General features: G+C 42.8%; 1 protein-coding gene across 1 annotated transcript in view; it reads left to right on the plus strand.

The window, feature by feature from the left end:
- LOC103736833 (multidrug resistance-associated protein 4) overlaps window positions 1–16,851 on the plus strand; it is a gene marked incomplete at its 5' end in the record, with an annotated part of 179,677 nt that overhangs the window by 128,657 nt on the left and 34,169 nt on the right. Inside the window, 4 exon segments of the mRNA XM_008836399.3 lie at window positions 18–128; window positions 995–1,095; window positions 2,422–2,613; window positions 11,892–12,047. Of these exon segments, the coding sequence (XP_008834621.2) occupies window positions 18–128; window positions 995–1,095; window positions 2,422–2,613; window positions 11,892–12,047 (560 nt within the window).

Below are 16,851 nucleotides of genomic sequence, written 5' to 3' on the forward strand. Positions count from 1 at the left end.
GTGGTTCACAAATCCAGAGGCTTGGTTCTTGTTTTTGACGACGTCGAGGTGGTTTGCCGTGCGCCTGGATGCCATCTGTGCCATTTTTGTCATTGTTGTTGCCTTTGGGTCCCTGATTCTAGCAAAAAGTAAGTGCAGATGTGAATAACTATTTATGGTATGATTACAATTTATAGTTGTGTTTACAGTTATTAAATTAAACTCTTGCCACCTTGTCTAATGGCACATTCTGTTTGGTTCTAATGAAGTGTATTAAAGTGTTCACGCATGTCAGGGTGGAAAGGATCCTACAGTGTGACCCATGGAGAGGGTCTTATTGGGTCCTTTTATCTTTGTTGGAATGGGCTGAGGTCTGTGCAGATACTATGCTGAGCATTCCTGGTCTGGTAGTCAGAGGTCAGAACCAAGTTTACTGTTAAGTATTTGGTCCAGCTTAGGATTCTAGGTCTCAACACTGGGGCTTCTTGGATTGTTGATGTGCTTGCATACACAGCTGAAAAAGATTCACAGTAGGAAAAAGCACTGTCCTCCTGGTCAGGTGGGTACCAAGCGAGCAGGTGTTGGCATGCGTGGCATGGATTCGCCATGCGTAACTCCCTCTACAACGACAAAGTTCAATTACGGTATTTATTAATAGAACAATGAAGGTCCTATTTTGCTTTCAAAAGCATTGACTCTTAGAACATACCATCTTGTTTTCAGTGGTTTCCAACTGTGGTTGCGTGGGACGTAGAAAGTGGGATTACATAACACGCTTTAAACCATAATATGATGAGTCTGAATAATGACTGTACCTCAGAGGTATAATGCCCTTTTTCAAATGTGTGTTAATCCTGAGATTAATAAACCCATCTAATAATCCTTCTGAATTCATAGTAGGGGAGGTATAACTGTTGCTATTGTTATATGCAACTTGTTGAGTCCTCTTGGTGGCAGAAGGGGGAGGCCCAGGTCACGAGTGAGACTGACTATTCTCTCCTCTCTCCTCACAAAGCTTTGGATGCTGGGCAGGTTGGCTTGGCCTTGTCCTACGCCCTTACCCTCATGGGGATGTTCCAGTGGTCTGTGAGACAAAGTGCCGAAGTGGAGAATATGGTAATGTTTATCTGAAAGTTCTTGGCCTTTTTAAGTCTCCTTTTCCATTAAATGCCATAAAGGCAATTCTTATGTAAAATATTAAAACTGTTATTTTTGCATCGTAGCTAACAGAGTTTTTTTCAGATCCTGCCTCCATCTGTTTAATGTTAATGTAAAATAAAATATATACATCTTTTTCTCTGTCTCATGTATGCTATGTCAGCAGGTTTTAGATTCATCACAAGCTGTCTTCAAATGTAATAAATGCCTCTGTAGGAGGGAAGTTCTCAAATGCTAGAAAGGACATAAGCTTATTTCTTAGAGGCCTGTTTATTTTTGTTTCTTAATGGGTAATTCCTCGTTCTTGGTTAAGGAGGAATTCAGTATTTTGAGGTTGGTTGTTCAATTAATAGCTCTCCCCACTCCACTATTCCCACCTCTCACCATCAATTTTAGCATCTCTTCTCCTAAGTGTGGGAGCAGGAGGCAGGAGGCCCTGGGGTTGCTGCTGTTCATTCCTGCTAGGGCAAGCCCCCATCAGGCTATGACTGTGGAAGGTTTAATCACTATATGAATTACTTCTTCAAAATATTTACTCCTAAGGGAGATAAATAATAACACGAGCTATTTCCATTTCTCCCTTCTCTTACAGTAAAATAGTGAGATTTGATGATGTGTGAGTTAACTAATATATAGCAAGTGGCCACTCTGTAGCAAGAGATTATTGACTGGAGGGCATGAATACTTTGTTTTACAAACTCCTCTTTCGTGGTTGTGTATGTGTGTGTGTCTGTGTGCGTTTCTGGGTCTGTGTCTATGTCTATGTATCTGTGTGTGCATGTGCATGCATGGAGGCCAGAGATTGATGTCAGATGCCTTTCTCAATATCTTTCATTTTGAGGCAGGATCTCTCATTGAACTTGCAACTCACCATTTTAGCTAGACTAGCTAGCCAGCGAGCCCCTAGGATTTGCTTGTCTCCACTCAACTAGTACCAGGTTATGGATGCATGCTGCCATGTTTCTTTCGTTGTTGTTGTTGTTTGTTTTTTTTACATGCTTTCTGGGATCTAAACTTAGGTCTCCATGCCTATATAGCAAGCACTTTACCCACGGGGCCATCTCTCCAGCCCTTCCTCTTGCTCGTGTTATAAACTTGAAGGGATTACCTGTGAGCCAGAGTGTGACGTGATGAGGACCAAGATTATAAGTTATCAAGATCCTCAGCCATCTTAGTAGAAGTAAAGAATCGAGTGACCCTTACTGGGCTGTGTGTACATGAAGAACCTGCACCCATCAGCACGCCTCTCTTCCTTGACCCCAGTGGGTGCCTTGTTTCTTTCAGATGATTTCTGTGGAGAGGGTGATCGAATACACAGACCTCGAAAAAGAAGCACCTTGGGAGTACCAGAAACGCCCACCCCCAGGCTGGCCCCACGAAGGAGTGATTGTCTTCGATAACGTAAACTTCACCTACAGCTTAGATGGGCCTCTGGTGCTGAAGCACCTGACGGCACTCATCAAATCCAGAGAAAAGGTTTGTTTAAGCCATCTTGCTTCTCTGGATTTCAGCCAAAGGTTTAGGACCACAACTGGGTAGATCTGTCCAGGAGACTTTCCGTTCCTTTGTGGATACAAATGAGTCCAGCGATGAGTAAATAAGTCTTCTCTGGAAATGGACCATGGAATGTGGAAACTATTTCCTTTTATAAAACAAATAACTTCTATTTATTAACATTTTCATTTATTCTGAATAGTACATAACCATTTTGAGTTTTTTTTTTTAATCAAAAACTGTTTTTTATTGTTTGAAAAGTAAACTAGTATGTCTTTGTTCATGCAGTGAACCTGCCTCAAAGAGGTTGAGGCACGCTGGGTACCAGGACTGAGATTTAACCTGATTCGAGATACTATATCTGACCCAATAATTCATAATTACCTCTAGAAAGTCAACCCTGGCTCATTGTCACTCAGGCTCCTGTGATTAGTTCTTTATGTTGCTCTTACTCCTATGTTGCTAGATAAAGTGCTTTTCTCCCATTTCATTTTACACTCCAGCCCCCGTCCCCTCTTACCCTTTGCCACTAGTCTGTTTCCTTAGTCTTTCTTGCTCTTCTCCCAGCTGGGTCCAGTCCACAGTCCAAGGCTGCACGAAGCTCAGGTTAGCTGCGAATACCACCAAACACAGAACTGAAAACATGAGATTTCTTTTAACTCAATTGTACATGGCAGATGACAAGTCATGTCGCAATGTCAAAAGTTGGATACCCTTGCTTATTTTTCTTCCCTACCTCCCACTTTAATCCCTTTCTGAAATGCAGAATTGATACTCTGTGGTCCACTAGTGGCTTCTGTTCTGGTGGTGTTGTTGCTGTTGTGATGCTCCAGACCCCAGACCCAAACCCACTCTGGTAGAACTGCAGAGTGAATTCTCAGTCAACAAGGAAAAGCCCCAAAGCCATAACCCTACTACAGCTCAGCAGCCAGAGATAACCCTAACCAACACTGAGGCAGAGTGGATGAAAAGAAAGGCAGGGTGGGCTGTGGGGAGGCTTGTGGGTTGGTCTGCCAGCGTGTGCACCCATTCAATAGCCTTTTACTTGTGGTCTGATGCCCTTGGCCAGGACCAGAGCTGGCTCTTGGAGAGGTAGGACTATAACAAATCAGGCAATGAGAAGCCTTTCCTGGACATACTTCTCCAGCCTTGGCTCCTAACGTAGTAATGTGCCCCCATATACAGGGTATGCCAAAGCCTTTGCCTTCTGGCTCCCAATGTGCACCTGCTGTTCTAGCCTCGTATTCCCTCTCCTGCTGTTGTTTGATTGCTAGACTCTCCTCGTTTTTGTTAGGTTACAGATTCTCTGTTTTCTTTCTTCTAGAACTCAGATCACACCTCCTGTAGTCGCTCCCTCCCCAGACTGAGTTGATAAGAACCTGGGCTGTGGCCTTGCAGCTCTTTCCTCCCCCTTTCAGATACAGAATAAATTTATGGTCCTACTTGGTGCCTGCCTCTGTACGCCTCGGCTAGGTTAGTGGTATGGAACTTGTTCTCCCTCCACCAAGCAAACCTATAAGAGTTAGAAACTCCTTTTGTCCTGTTGACCTGAAGAATGTCTCTCTTCTTCATTCAGAAACACCATCGTGTTAGGCATGGCAGTTATTTCCTAATGTCCTTCTACTTCAGAGCCCCACCATGGCTGACTGTGGCCATGAGCGAATGACTCTCCTGTTAGGTTCTTCTAAGGGTAATGTTGTGCCAATACCTTTCTACAAACCTGCACTGATTTTTAACAGTTCTCATTCCAGTAAACTATCTACTTCTGTGAAGCATCTTCTTTCATATCATCTTGTAGATGCTAAGGTAGTGTTTTTGGTGCACCCGTGTTCATAGCAGCATCACTCACGATAGCTAAAAGGTAAGAGCCACCTAAGTATCCATTGCATAGGCAGTATGCTGACGTGCAGGTGATGTTAGTCTTAAGAAGGAAGGAAATTCTGACATTCTATAGTATGGCTGGGCTTTGAGGGCATTACACCAAGTAAAAGAAGCCACAAGAGCACAGAATCATAGGGGTCACTAGTATGTACCACCTGGAGTTGTCCAACTCACAGAAACATGAAGGAGATTGATGGTTTCCAGAGATGGGGGATGCAGGGGATGGGGAGTTGCTTAGTAGGTACAGAGTTCTTGTCTTGCTAAACAGAAATCGTTCTGGGAATGGGTAACAATGAAGGCTGCACACAGTGGTGATATAACTAATGCTATTGACCTGCACACTTAGAATTGTTACAGTGATGAATTTTATGTTATTTTAACCACAATTTTGAAAGTGCATAAAATACTGTGATAGTTAACCTCAATTGACAATTTGATGAGATCTGTATTATTTGGGAGACTGGCCTCTAGGTGGAGGATTATCTTTGTTAGGTTAGCTGAGGCAAGAGGACCCAGCCACTGTGGGTAGTACCGTTTCTTCAGTTGGGATCCTAGACCATATAAAAAACGAAGAAAAGAGCTGAGCACCAGCTTCATCACTGTGCTTCCTGACTGTGGATGCAATGTGACCTCATGCTCCTGCTGTGTCACTTCCCCACCATGGTGGACTACATCTTGAAATACTAAACCTTTTCTTCTTGCTTTTTCAGGGTGTTTTATTACAGCAACTGGCAAAGTAACTAAGACAAATACAGTTTGCCACAGTTTTGAAATAAGCACTATGGCATGATTTTTAGTTCTGGATCTCATAGCACCCGGGGCTTCTTAAATTAGGGAACATTTTATATTGTCCCTTGTTCCCCAGTATTCTAGTTGGCTTCTTTATTGCTGTGATAAAACACTGACCAAACCGACTTGGGGAGGAAAAGGATTATTTCATCTTACAGCTTATAGTCCAACATGAAGGGAGGCCAGGACAGGAACTCATGGCAGGAACCTAGAGGCATAAGCTTAAGCACAGACCATGAGGAACGCTGCTTACTGGCTTGCTCCTCTGGCCTGTGCTCAGCCTGCATTCTTATACAACCCTGGACCACCTGCCCAGGGGTGGCACTGGCAGTGGGCTGGGCCCTCACACATCACTCAACAGTCAAAAAAATGCCCCATTGCCATGCCCACGGGCCAGCCTGATAGAGACAATTCCCCAATTGAGGTTCCTTCCTCCCAGGTATGTCCAGTTGACAATTGAAGCTATGCAGCACATCCAGTAAATGGCATCCTGCAGGGCATGAACAGCTGACTATGAACATGAGTGAGAGTACACTATGCAGACAGGAAGAAACTTGTAACAAAACCCTTCATAGGACAGCTCTGAGACAACCCTTCCCCTAGATGGGAGTGGAAAATTCTCGCTTCCCCAATCCTGTGTGTGTGTGTGTGTGTGTGCGTGTGTGTGTGTGTGTGCGTGCATGTGTGTTTCTGTGGATCGAACACAGGGACATGCGTGTGTTAGGCAAGCACTCTGCCATTGCTCAACGTCCTATCCCCTGGAGTGTTAAATACTTTGCCAGCTCTAAACTCTTCCTGCCACAGACCCATTTAATGGCCTAATCACAGCTGTGATTTAATGAGTGATACCCTTGTGACATAAAAGAATAAATGTACACCTTGGTGCCCAAAGGGTACACAAGGAACAGCTTTAGTAAGTCACTTGGCAAAAGCCCACTCCTAATTATTTCCACAGCTTCCTTGTAGGTTTGAGGATGGGGAGGACTATATGGGCAAAGCAGGAGCTTCAGCTTTGATGAGAGGCAAGCGTCTGTGTTGATGTTCTTGAAAGCACTGTAGGATGCTTGCTGTCTTGCAGACAATGTGCTTATCAGATCTGACGTTGCAAGCATAATTCTCTTAATTTGCACCTGTCTTCAAGTTCCCTTGAAGCCACGGAAAATGAATTACCTAAGGAACTCTGTTGAACAAGCTAGAAAACAACTCATATCCACAGACTTGTTTTCTATCTTAAAACACCCCCAAAACCATAGGATTACCTGAGATGCTAAAAGATTGGGAATTTGAAGGTTGAATTACAGTATCTACAATAACTTGACTTTTGTTTGGGGTTTGTGTCTGTGTGTGTGTCTGTGTGCAGTCTGTTGCCTTAGCGTAGTGTATGAATACATGTTTACAGGCTGCCTGCACGAAAGCAGTAGCATCATGGAATTTTCTCCTATTCCTACACCCATGGGGTTCCCCCTTCTTACACCTTTGTCTAGCCCCCCATTTTCAAGTCCTTTCTGTGTTGGATTGGTTTGTGGGAGACAACATTTCAGGCCTCGACGTGGGACTATGCTGATACAGCAGAAATTCTTTATTCTCTTTCAGTGATTTCCCCTGCTGAGATCCCTAGAAGTTGCAGTAAACAGGAAACTGTAATCACTACTAAGCAGGTTCTTAATTTGAGGAAGAACTAGGCAAGTAAAAATAAAGAACAAAAATGAGATAAATAGCACCCTGGGTCTCCTGGTCAGATTCTAAGCACCGGCTGCATTTTTCATTAGGTGATTTTGTGGTTGATTTGATCATTTGAGAGAGTACTGGGCCATTTGAAAGCATTTTCCGGCTCTACAGGTAGATTGATTTGGGTTTATTATATTTTTTTTCTTGCTTGGAGCTATTACTTTGATAATACATTTTTACATATGTGTGCTAGACCTTGCTATAATGTGCAAAAATATTAGTTTCCTATCCTTTCTCCTTTTTTACATAATGTTTTCTCAGAGAGCCCACCTCTCTCTTGTGTAGGACCCACTTCCCCAGCCTCTCCCCCCAGTCCTAGCTCTGCCTGAAACATATGCATTTTGTGGGTCTTGCTAGGAATAAAGACACTTTCTGTCACGTGATGTCTAAGAAACTTCTTCCTACACCTTGAAATTGGTATCATGGATTACCCCACCCTCTCCTGGGTCAGAACATGAAAGTCTAGGCTAAAATCTTGGTGCATGTATATATGTGTGTGTGTGTGTGACGTCTATATTCTGTCCGTCATAATGTTATAATTTATTTCTTTCTGATCTCAAGTTTATACATGAATTTGCATCTTTCCAGTAGCATCCTCTGTCACAGACCATTTTTACCTACAGTCCAACCACCCTCCTCCCAGCAGTCTGAGACAAATCAGCCCATATACTGCTAGACCTTGAGTTCTTTTTTTTAAAACTATTTTTTGATGTATTTTTATTTTATGTGTATGAGTGCTATGCCTGCATGTGTGTAAGTGCACCCATGTCATGCAATGCCCATAGAGGACAGATGGTTTTTAGGCACCATGTAGGTGCTGGGATTCAAACCTGGGTCCTCTGTAAGAACAGCCAGTACTCTTAACTGCTGAGCTATCTCTCCAGCCCCTGACCTTGAGTTCTTTCATCACCTGACTACATATAAAACTAGTCTCAGGGCCAAAGAGATGATGGCACAGTGGGTACAGGCACTTGTGAAACCCGACAACCTGAGTTTGATCCTGAGAACCCACATGGTGGAAGAAGAGCATGGACTGACCTACACACACACTGTGATACACATGCACCCGTGTGCACACTTTTAAATAAGTGTGGTCTCACTGCCCTGAAACAGGACACTGGTTCTGCTCTCTCTGCCCAGTGACCTACCAGCCTCAGCTTCTCTCCCAGCCTGTGCCGGGGTGCCCGTTCTTCCTGTAGACAACTGTGTCTTTCCTCAGAGAACATGTCCTCTTGGGAGTGAAGGGCTTGGGCCTTCACTTACACTCTGGAGCTAAAGATGGAAAAGTAGGTCAGAAGTGATCTATCGAGGTTTCCTATGTGGAAAAACAGACATAGAGCTACACTTTGGAGGTTGAATCTGAGAAAGAAGTGCTCAGAGACAGCAGAGAAGACACAGGAGGCAGGAAGTGAACAGCTATCTTGTGCTCGTGGAGAGACATAATGAGGAAAGTGATTCTACTTTGGGGAATCAAACTTTAATGATGATTAAAACAAAGTTGTAACACCCAGGTTGGGGATGTGCAGGGCAACGGGGAACAGTGGAGATCGGGATCCTGTTTCTGGAGGGTGATTTGGCAGGACTCAGCAGTTTCTTTTGAGGTGTTCATACCTGCAGCTCAGTAGTTCCATGCCTAGGGATTTATCTTAGGTAAATAATTAAGGTGGTTTGCAAAGATGTAGCTTCAAGGATGTTTAACATGATACTGTTTATGATAGCAAAAGGTTTTGGAGGCAGCTAAAGCATCCACAAGTAAGAGTGAAATAAATCATCATATGCACTTTAATAGTATGTGTGCCTCAACTATGTATATGAACTTGTAAATAACCACAGAGTGTCACAATACATTCATATTAATCCCATTTTGGTTAAATACATGAGTCTGTCACCTAGGAATACCTACCACACACATACACATGTGCATACACATGTACATTCACACAGACATTTCCACGTGTGAAGCATGGTTCTGTAGGAATGCTGACATTAAGGCTAGTGTTTATTTACTTTCCAAATTTATTGCTCTGATTTTAATAGGACAAGTTTATTTGTTTTTTAGAAGGTAATATGGCCTTGGCAGGTGGCTATGAGAAGTGAAAACAACAGGATCAAGTCAAGAAACAGGTAGAGACTTCAGGCTTGGTGCCAGGCTACCTAGGAGGAAGTGGAAAGTAAATGGATGCTTAGCACCAGGGAGCTTGGTGAAGAAGCTAGGAACTATGGTGAAGAAGTTGGAAGCAGCTGTTTAAAGAGTGGAACATTGAGCTTGGAGTATGAAAAGAGATCCATGTCTGTGAATTCAAGGCCAGCCTTGTCTACATAGTGAGTTCCAGGCCATCTGGGGCTATAGGGAGACCCTGTCTCAAAAAAAAAAAAAAAAAAAAAAAGATTCATGTAAAAAGTCTAATGTGTCAGGACTGGAGAGACTTCTCAGTGGTTAAGAATACATACTACTCTTCCAGAGGACATGAGTTCGATTCCCAGCACCCACATGGAGCTCCAGCTCCTGGGAATCAGATACCTTTGGCCTCTGTGGACACCTGTATTCATATGCACATATCCCCCCAAAACACATACGCACACACACATTCACATGATATTTTTTTTAAGTCTTAACATGTTGATGTGGTTGTTGGAGACCAGCCTTATCTAAGTTGGGAAAACACAAACACAATTGAAAAGTAGCTAAGATTAGACTGTGTCTGAGTTTCCACTTCGGTGGTTTGACCCATGAAGGTCTTTTGATGATAGTTTAACAACATTGATAGAGAGGAATGACCAGGATTTTTTGTTTTCTCTCAGTTTCCTCACGTATGTTCAGAGCTCACAGTTCTGTGGTCATAGGTAGCCCTCAGTGTCCCCTGCCTTTTATGGACAGATCCAGCCATTCCCCCATAGTCTACAATGGTTTGAGTTTTTACCAGTGGATCAGTTTCCCAGGTATCTGGTAAATGTGATTGTCCTAGTGGTCTCACAAACATGGATTTACCTCTGTCTTCACAGTTTACATAAGAGAATACCCAGGGATTAGAGAGATCAGGTGAACCACTTGTGTATATAAAGATACACTTATGTGTAAAAACTAGCCCACAGATAAAATAAAGTTGGCATTTCCCAAAAGGCAGATAATATCTACAGAGGTTTCAGAAACTTAGATAAAGGACTGGAGTGATGGTTCAGTTGCTCTGAGCACTGACTGCTATTGCAGAGGACCCAATTCAATTCCCAGCACCTACATGGCAGCTCACAGTTGCCTGTAATTCCAGTTCCAGGGTAGTTGACACCCTCTTCTGGCCTCTGCAGACACCGGGCATGCATGTGGTGCACATACATGCATTCATGCACTCAAACATAAGCATAAAATAAAAATAAATCTTTAAAAGGAAAAAAAGATAAAAACAGTTCTCTTACAGCTCTTGGTTATTTTCTGAAAGACCATTATTGATCTTATTTGAAAGTATTCAAATAACATTTAAAATTCCCAGAATGTAACTACTGTGCAATATAATTCAGTTCCTCTCTGTTTAAAGTAGTGTTTTTAAAATCTATTGAGATAGTTTACAAATGATAGAAAGCATGTTGAATGCACTTCATTGACTCCAGATTTTTAGTTTTTTTAATAATTTTTATTATTTTTATTTTATATATGAGTGTATTGCTTGTATGTGTGTAAGTGTACCTGTGTTGTGCAATGCCCTTAAAGGTCAGAAGAAGGTGTCAGATCCCCTGAAACTGGAGTTATATGGTTTTTAGCTGCCATGTGGGTGCTGGGAATCGAATGCAGGTCCTCTGCAAGAGCAGTCAGTGCACTTAATCGCTGGGCCATCTCTCCAGCCTGACTCCAGATTTTTAATAATGATGATGTCATCCCTTTGGATGCTTTTCCCAGTTGATCAAGCTCACTGGAGAAAAGGCCAGTTTTCTGCTCACAGGTTTAAGTGCACACTCCTAAAGCCAGTTTCTGCAATGTAGTTTCATCTCTGACCAGTATTTCACCTGTGTTATATTGCTGCTTTGATCTTATTGTCAGCACACTTCGTTTCTCTCTGTTCTGACTTTAATAAGAGGAATGATTCTTCACACAAATCTTTCCCAAGGGGCAATTGTAAGTATTAATTGGTTTGTAAAATGCCTTTTGAACTGCTCAGATGAAAGGCTCCATGTAAATATCAAATGCTGTTTGTGGTGCTGTTGTTGTTGATCTCATTATGTGTGTTTTGGCTACTGATTACTATCTTCTAAGATGTGGAGACCTGCATTTCCTCTCAAGACACAACATAACCAAATAAATGATATGCACAAGTGATTTAGTTTCTCTATCGAAGATTAATTCATCGTAAATGATAGAACTCTGGGAAAAAACACACTTCTTTGTGGATAACACTCCTGGCATGGCTTGTTAACGCCTCTGTGAAATTATACAAGCAGCTCTCAAGGTTCAGCATATCTCAGACCTTAGAAGTGAAGCTCATGGAAAAAAACTGTCTTCTCAGCCCCTGCTGAGGAAGCTTCTGGCTCTGCCTTTGCCATTCTTTTGACTCGTGTACCTAGTAGGTCTCACCCAGGGGTGCCCCCCCCCAGACATTTGTCAAGACCTGACTTTTTAGGTTGTCACAGTTTGGGGGCTGCTACTGGCATCTGGAAAGGACAGTCCAAATATACTAATAAACATCCCACAGGGCCAGGACAGCCCCCACCATAACGAACTGCCTGGCCTCACATACCAGCCAAGCTGAGGTGGAGGAATTTTTAGACAACACACAAATAGAAAGCTTCATGATTCACCTTCAAAACCTAATTCTCCTAGGCTGGTCTCATATGGTTAATGTGTCATCCCTCCTCTTGGATCTCTTTCTTTCTAGGTTGGAATTGTGGGAAGGACGGGAGCTGGAAAAAGTTCCCTCATCTCAGCCCTTTTCAGATTGTCAGAACCTGAAGGTAAAATTTGGATTGATAAGATCTTGACAAGTGAAATTGGACTCCACGATTTAAGGAAGAAAATGTCAATCATACCTCAGGTATGCAAGTCAGAGCGTCCACACATGTTCCTTTTACAAGGGCACTGAAGTTTAATTGCTCTTAATTTTATTACTAGGTTTTTTCTGTGTCATGCAGTGCCCTCAGAGGACAGAAGAGGCTGTTAGATCCCCTGGGACTGGAGTTACGGACAGTTGTTCGCTGCCATGTGGGTGCTGGGATTCAAACCTGGGTCTCCTGCGAGAACAACCAGTGCTCTTAACCGCTGAGCCATCTCTCTAGTCCCTAATTTTTTAATTGGATGAAAGGATTGATCCCATAGCCAATAGGACATAATTTAATAGGTATTTTCAAGGGGTATTTTCATAGATACCAGAGGGGCGGGGAGAGAGTGGGGGAGGGGGGAGAGAGAGAGAGAGAGAGAGAGAGAGAGAGAGAGAGAGTTTACCTAGATTCATTTCTGGATTAAGCATCTTTTCAGTGCCACAGTTTTATCCATTGATAACTACATAATTCTGCCCAAGCCTTCAGTGGGGAAGCATGGGTTGTAAGTGTCTCAATGCAGAACTTTAGCTCTTAGGAAATAAAGCTCAGATATCCCCATGCAGGGCCTTCTGTGAACCTGAGGGGCTGTGAGAGTTACAGAGCATATGCCACTAGGCCCAGTTGCTTTGTTGGCACTTTTAGAATCTAGATGTTGGTAAGTGATTTTAGCCAGGGTAGCAGTACAGAGTCATGGGGAGATGGGGAAGGAGTTGCATCTCTCTGTGTTACCATTTTCTCCTTACCAGGCAGGTAGTGGTATCACCTCTGAAAACTGTTGTGGAGGCTAAATATGTCAGTGCAGGCAGAGTGCCTCACACAAGCCCAGTACCTGGCTGCCCTGGTGGCAGAGGTTTGAGTTGCTATTTCCCCTTGGGAGGGATGTTTTTTCTGTTCTTTGTTTCTGTTTCATAGTGAAAGACTTACAGAGACTGTCCCAGAAATTAGATTACTTACACTAGAAGCTTTTAGTTTAGTTGCTTTTGGTTCTATTCAGCATAAATTCAGAAAGTCTTTATTGAGTAGTTACTGTCTTCTGGGTTGATAGCCACAGGCCGCATAGAGCCTGTCCCCACAGGCCTGGGACCTGCAGTTGTGGATCCTCGTGGCTTCACCCTGCCCTCAGCTTTGACACTTGGACATATTCAGCTCCAGGCTTGATGTTTGGAGTTTCTGCTTTGGCATGTATCACATTATGCAGTCTTCTGACCATCAAGGGAACCTGACGACCCCCCCCAACACACACATACACACACACACACACACACACACACACACACACCATGCATGCTTATTCCTGAGATGAGAAATTCAGAGTGGAGACAAAGGAAAAAGAGCTTGGCAGCCATGCTTTCTGAGCATGTTGCTATAATGGGTCTTTAAGTGTTTGCTTGTTATGAATTATAGAGAACCTAACACCCCAAAAGAAGAATGTGGGCTTTGATCCTATGACCAAGTACAGCTATTGTTACCTACCCTTGATGTCTAAAATAATAGAAGTTGCTTGAAGAATGTACATTAGAATCCATGATGAGATACCACCCCTTGGTGGTAAGGATGTGGAAAAATTAGAACCTTTGTGCTCTGCTGATGGGGATGTAAAATGGTACAACTGCTGTAGAAAACAGTATAGAGGCCCCTCATAAGACTGAAAATAGAGCTACCATATTATCTAGTAATTCCACTTCAGAATATATACCCAAAAGAATAGAATGCAGGGTCTTGAGGAGATACTAGTTTAGACCTATTAATAGCGCTATTCACAGTAGTCAAGAAGTGGAAGCCACCCAGATGTCCATCAACAGATGAATAGCTAAAAACAAAGCGTGGTTTCTACAAACAATGGGAAGTTATTCAGCATTAGAAAGGAAGGAAATTCTGATACATGCTCCAACATGGGTAAACTCTGAAAACATCGTGCTACTTGAAACCAGCCATTCACAAAATGACAAATGCTGAGTAGTTCCACTCATGTGAGGTATTTAGAATATTCAAATTCATGGAGACACAGAGGAGACTGTGTCCATCTGGGGCTGAGGGAAGGGAGAGATAGGAAGTAGTTTTGTTTAATAGGTACAGGGTTTCAGTTTTATAAGGTTAAAAAAGAAGTCCTAGGATTGATGGTGATGACCACTGAAAACAAACACAAGCATACTTAGTACCACTGTAAGCTTTAAAATGAAAAGGGGAAGGGCCGAGATGGCTCAGTGAATAAAGGTACTTGCCACCAAGCCCGATCAGTCCCATTGCCCACATGGTGAAGAATGAGAACTGATTCCCACAAATTGCTCTCTGATCACCAGAGTTTAAATTCCCAAGTTGAATTTTTTGGCTGTACCCATCTCAGAAATGGGCCAGAGGACATTTATTTAACCAAGATCATAGGCATGTCTTTCAGATCCTTGGATGAAAGGCTCTAGAAACGTGCCCTGTACTACTTTTAATGCTGCTTAATAAAAAATGGTTGTATACTTGTGTACATAAAAGAACTCTAAATAAAGAAGTAGCGTTGGATGATTCTTGGCTCTGCTGGGAATGTTTTGGAAGCACATCTGAGCAAAAGCTAAATACACCTTGACATCACTGGGTTTTGGTTCTGTTCCATGAGTTCCCACCCTCCTTTTGTGCAAATGCTCTGTGCATCAACTCCAGAGAATGCATTCACCAAACAGTGCTAAACTTTGTATCTTTGTAGCTCATGATCGCTAAGCATAGTAAACACAGAACCTTTATATTGCACCATTATATGTCTGTATCTCCAAGATGCAATGCTGGTTGATAAGAGAGAACGTGCAATATACAAAAGGGACCAGGATAGACTGTTTCAGCGCATGTGCTTGGTGACAGTGTGTCCCATATTTTCATTTCTCTGCTTGATGAAGTCACCTAGCTTCCTGGTCTTAGTCCTTATTACTTCACAGATTTCTCATGAATTGACTGCATGAGAAATGCATGTGGCCCAATGTCTGCATTCTCAGGAATGTTCAATAAATAGCAACTCTGTTATTAAAGATTAGAGTACTGGCCTCTTAGGTATGATGGCTATTTAACTAAAAATATTAGCGTATTCTAGGAGGACTTGGCTCATTAATTTCTGTTTATGTTCTTGTAATCCCTGATGATTATCTTTTTTTTTTTTTTTTTTTTTTTTGAGACAGGGTTTCCTTGTAGCCCCAGCTGTCCTGGAACTCACTATGTAGACCAGGCTGGCCTCAAACTCACAAAGATCCGCCTGCCTCTGCCTCCCGAGTGCTGGGATTAAAGGCGAGCGCCACCATGCCCAGCATGACTGTCTTTTTTTGTTTGTTTGTTTGTTTTTTTGTTTTTTTTGTTTTTTTTTTTGTCTTTTTGAAGCAGGGTCTCCCTGTAACCCACCTGTCCTGGAACTCACTATGTAGACCAGGCTGGCCTTGAACTCACAGAGATCCGCCTGCCTCTGCTGGGATTAAAGGTGTGCACCACCATGCCCGGCGTGACTGTCTTTTTTAAAAAAAATTTTATTTATGTATATCAGTGTTATACCTCTGCGGGTGTATAAGCTTATCCGTGTTGTACAGTGCCCACATCGGATCCCCTGGAACTGGAGTTATTGATGGTTTTTAGCCACCGTGTGGGTGCTTGGATTTGAACATGTGTCTTCTGCAAGAATAGCCAGTGCTCTTAACCGCTGAGCCATCTCCCCAACCCTGATGATTGGCTTTAAACCAAATTAATTACAGTTATTGTAACAGAAAAATAAAATGCCTCAGAAGCATTACCCACAGTCATGCATACACATGCATACACATACATATACCTACACACAGAGAACTTCTAAGGTAAACCATGACAAAAAAAATATCTAATGTTTTTCTCACAAGGACAGAGTTTTTCCTGACCACTGCCTCTGTACCCATTAACTTCTCCCTAAGAACTCCTTTTCTGTTTGTTCTCTGTCCTGCCAACATTCCTTACCATTTCCCTCCATCCTGAGACCTGTCTGAGTATCTCCTTTCCACTGCTCTAATGGTTGTTGCAGCCCGGACAAGTTACAGGAGACATCCTTTCTTACATGTGTCCTTCATGTTTACACTTCTTCCTAACCTTTCAGCCCTTCCACCAATTCTGTTGTCACCCTCACATGACAAGAACCGAAAGCTGAGGTACAGAGCGCTGAACCCATTTAATAAGGAAGTCACAGAGCCAGGATTCAAAGAAAATTCAGAGATTCCCAGTGCCAGCTCCTGAGCCTCTGAATCACTCTACTTTAAAACTATGTGCTGTGGCCAACAGGAAAAACTCCACGTTGTATCCCAATGCCTCTGTGTCGTGTGCATGCCCCCACACACCCACATGCTTAGAAACAGAAGCCTCATAAAGCATTATTACTCCACTTTGTGCCTTGCTATTTTCTCTTCTATTTATTCTAGTCTAGCTCATATAAAAGACAAAATGATGATCACGAGCCACAAAATTGATTTCATGAGCCACTGGTCGCGCCTGCACTGTGAAAACACTGTGCCTACTGTCCTGCCTGTGTGTTACGGCACCTGCTGCCTATCAACACCCTGGGAAGAGCTGTGATAATGGGGCCCTTGGTCACAGCAGCCCTGCAAGGTGACAAGGGCAAGGTTCCAGAGAGGAATTTGAGGCTGGAGGAAATTCATAACTCACCATCCCCTAATAAGTAGCATGATAGCTCAGCACTGCCAGACTTTAAAATTTTTGTCTCAGTAAATGTTTAACTGAATAACATCTTGTCACATATTTTACGAATTGTCTTTCTATCCACCCCACTTAGAAAAGGTTCCCCAAAACATCCAT

This window comes from Nannospalax galili, unplaced genomic scaffold (genome assembly GCF_000622305.1).
Source record: "Nannospalax galili isolate Female #2095 unplaced genomic scaffold, S.galili_v1.0 scaffold531, whole genome shotgun sequence".
Classification (NCBI taxonomy): domain Eukaryota; kingdom Metazoa; phylum Chordata; class Mammalia; order Rodentia; family Spalacidae; genus Nannospalax; species Nannospalax galili.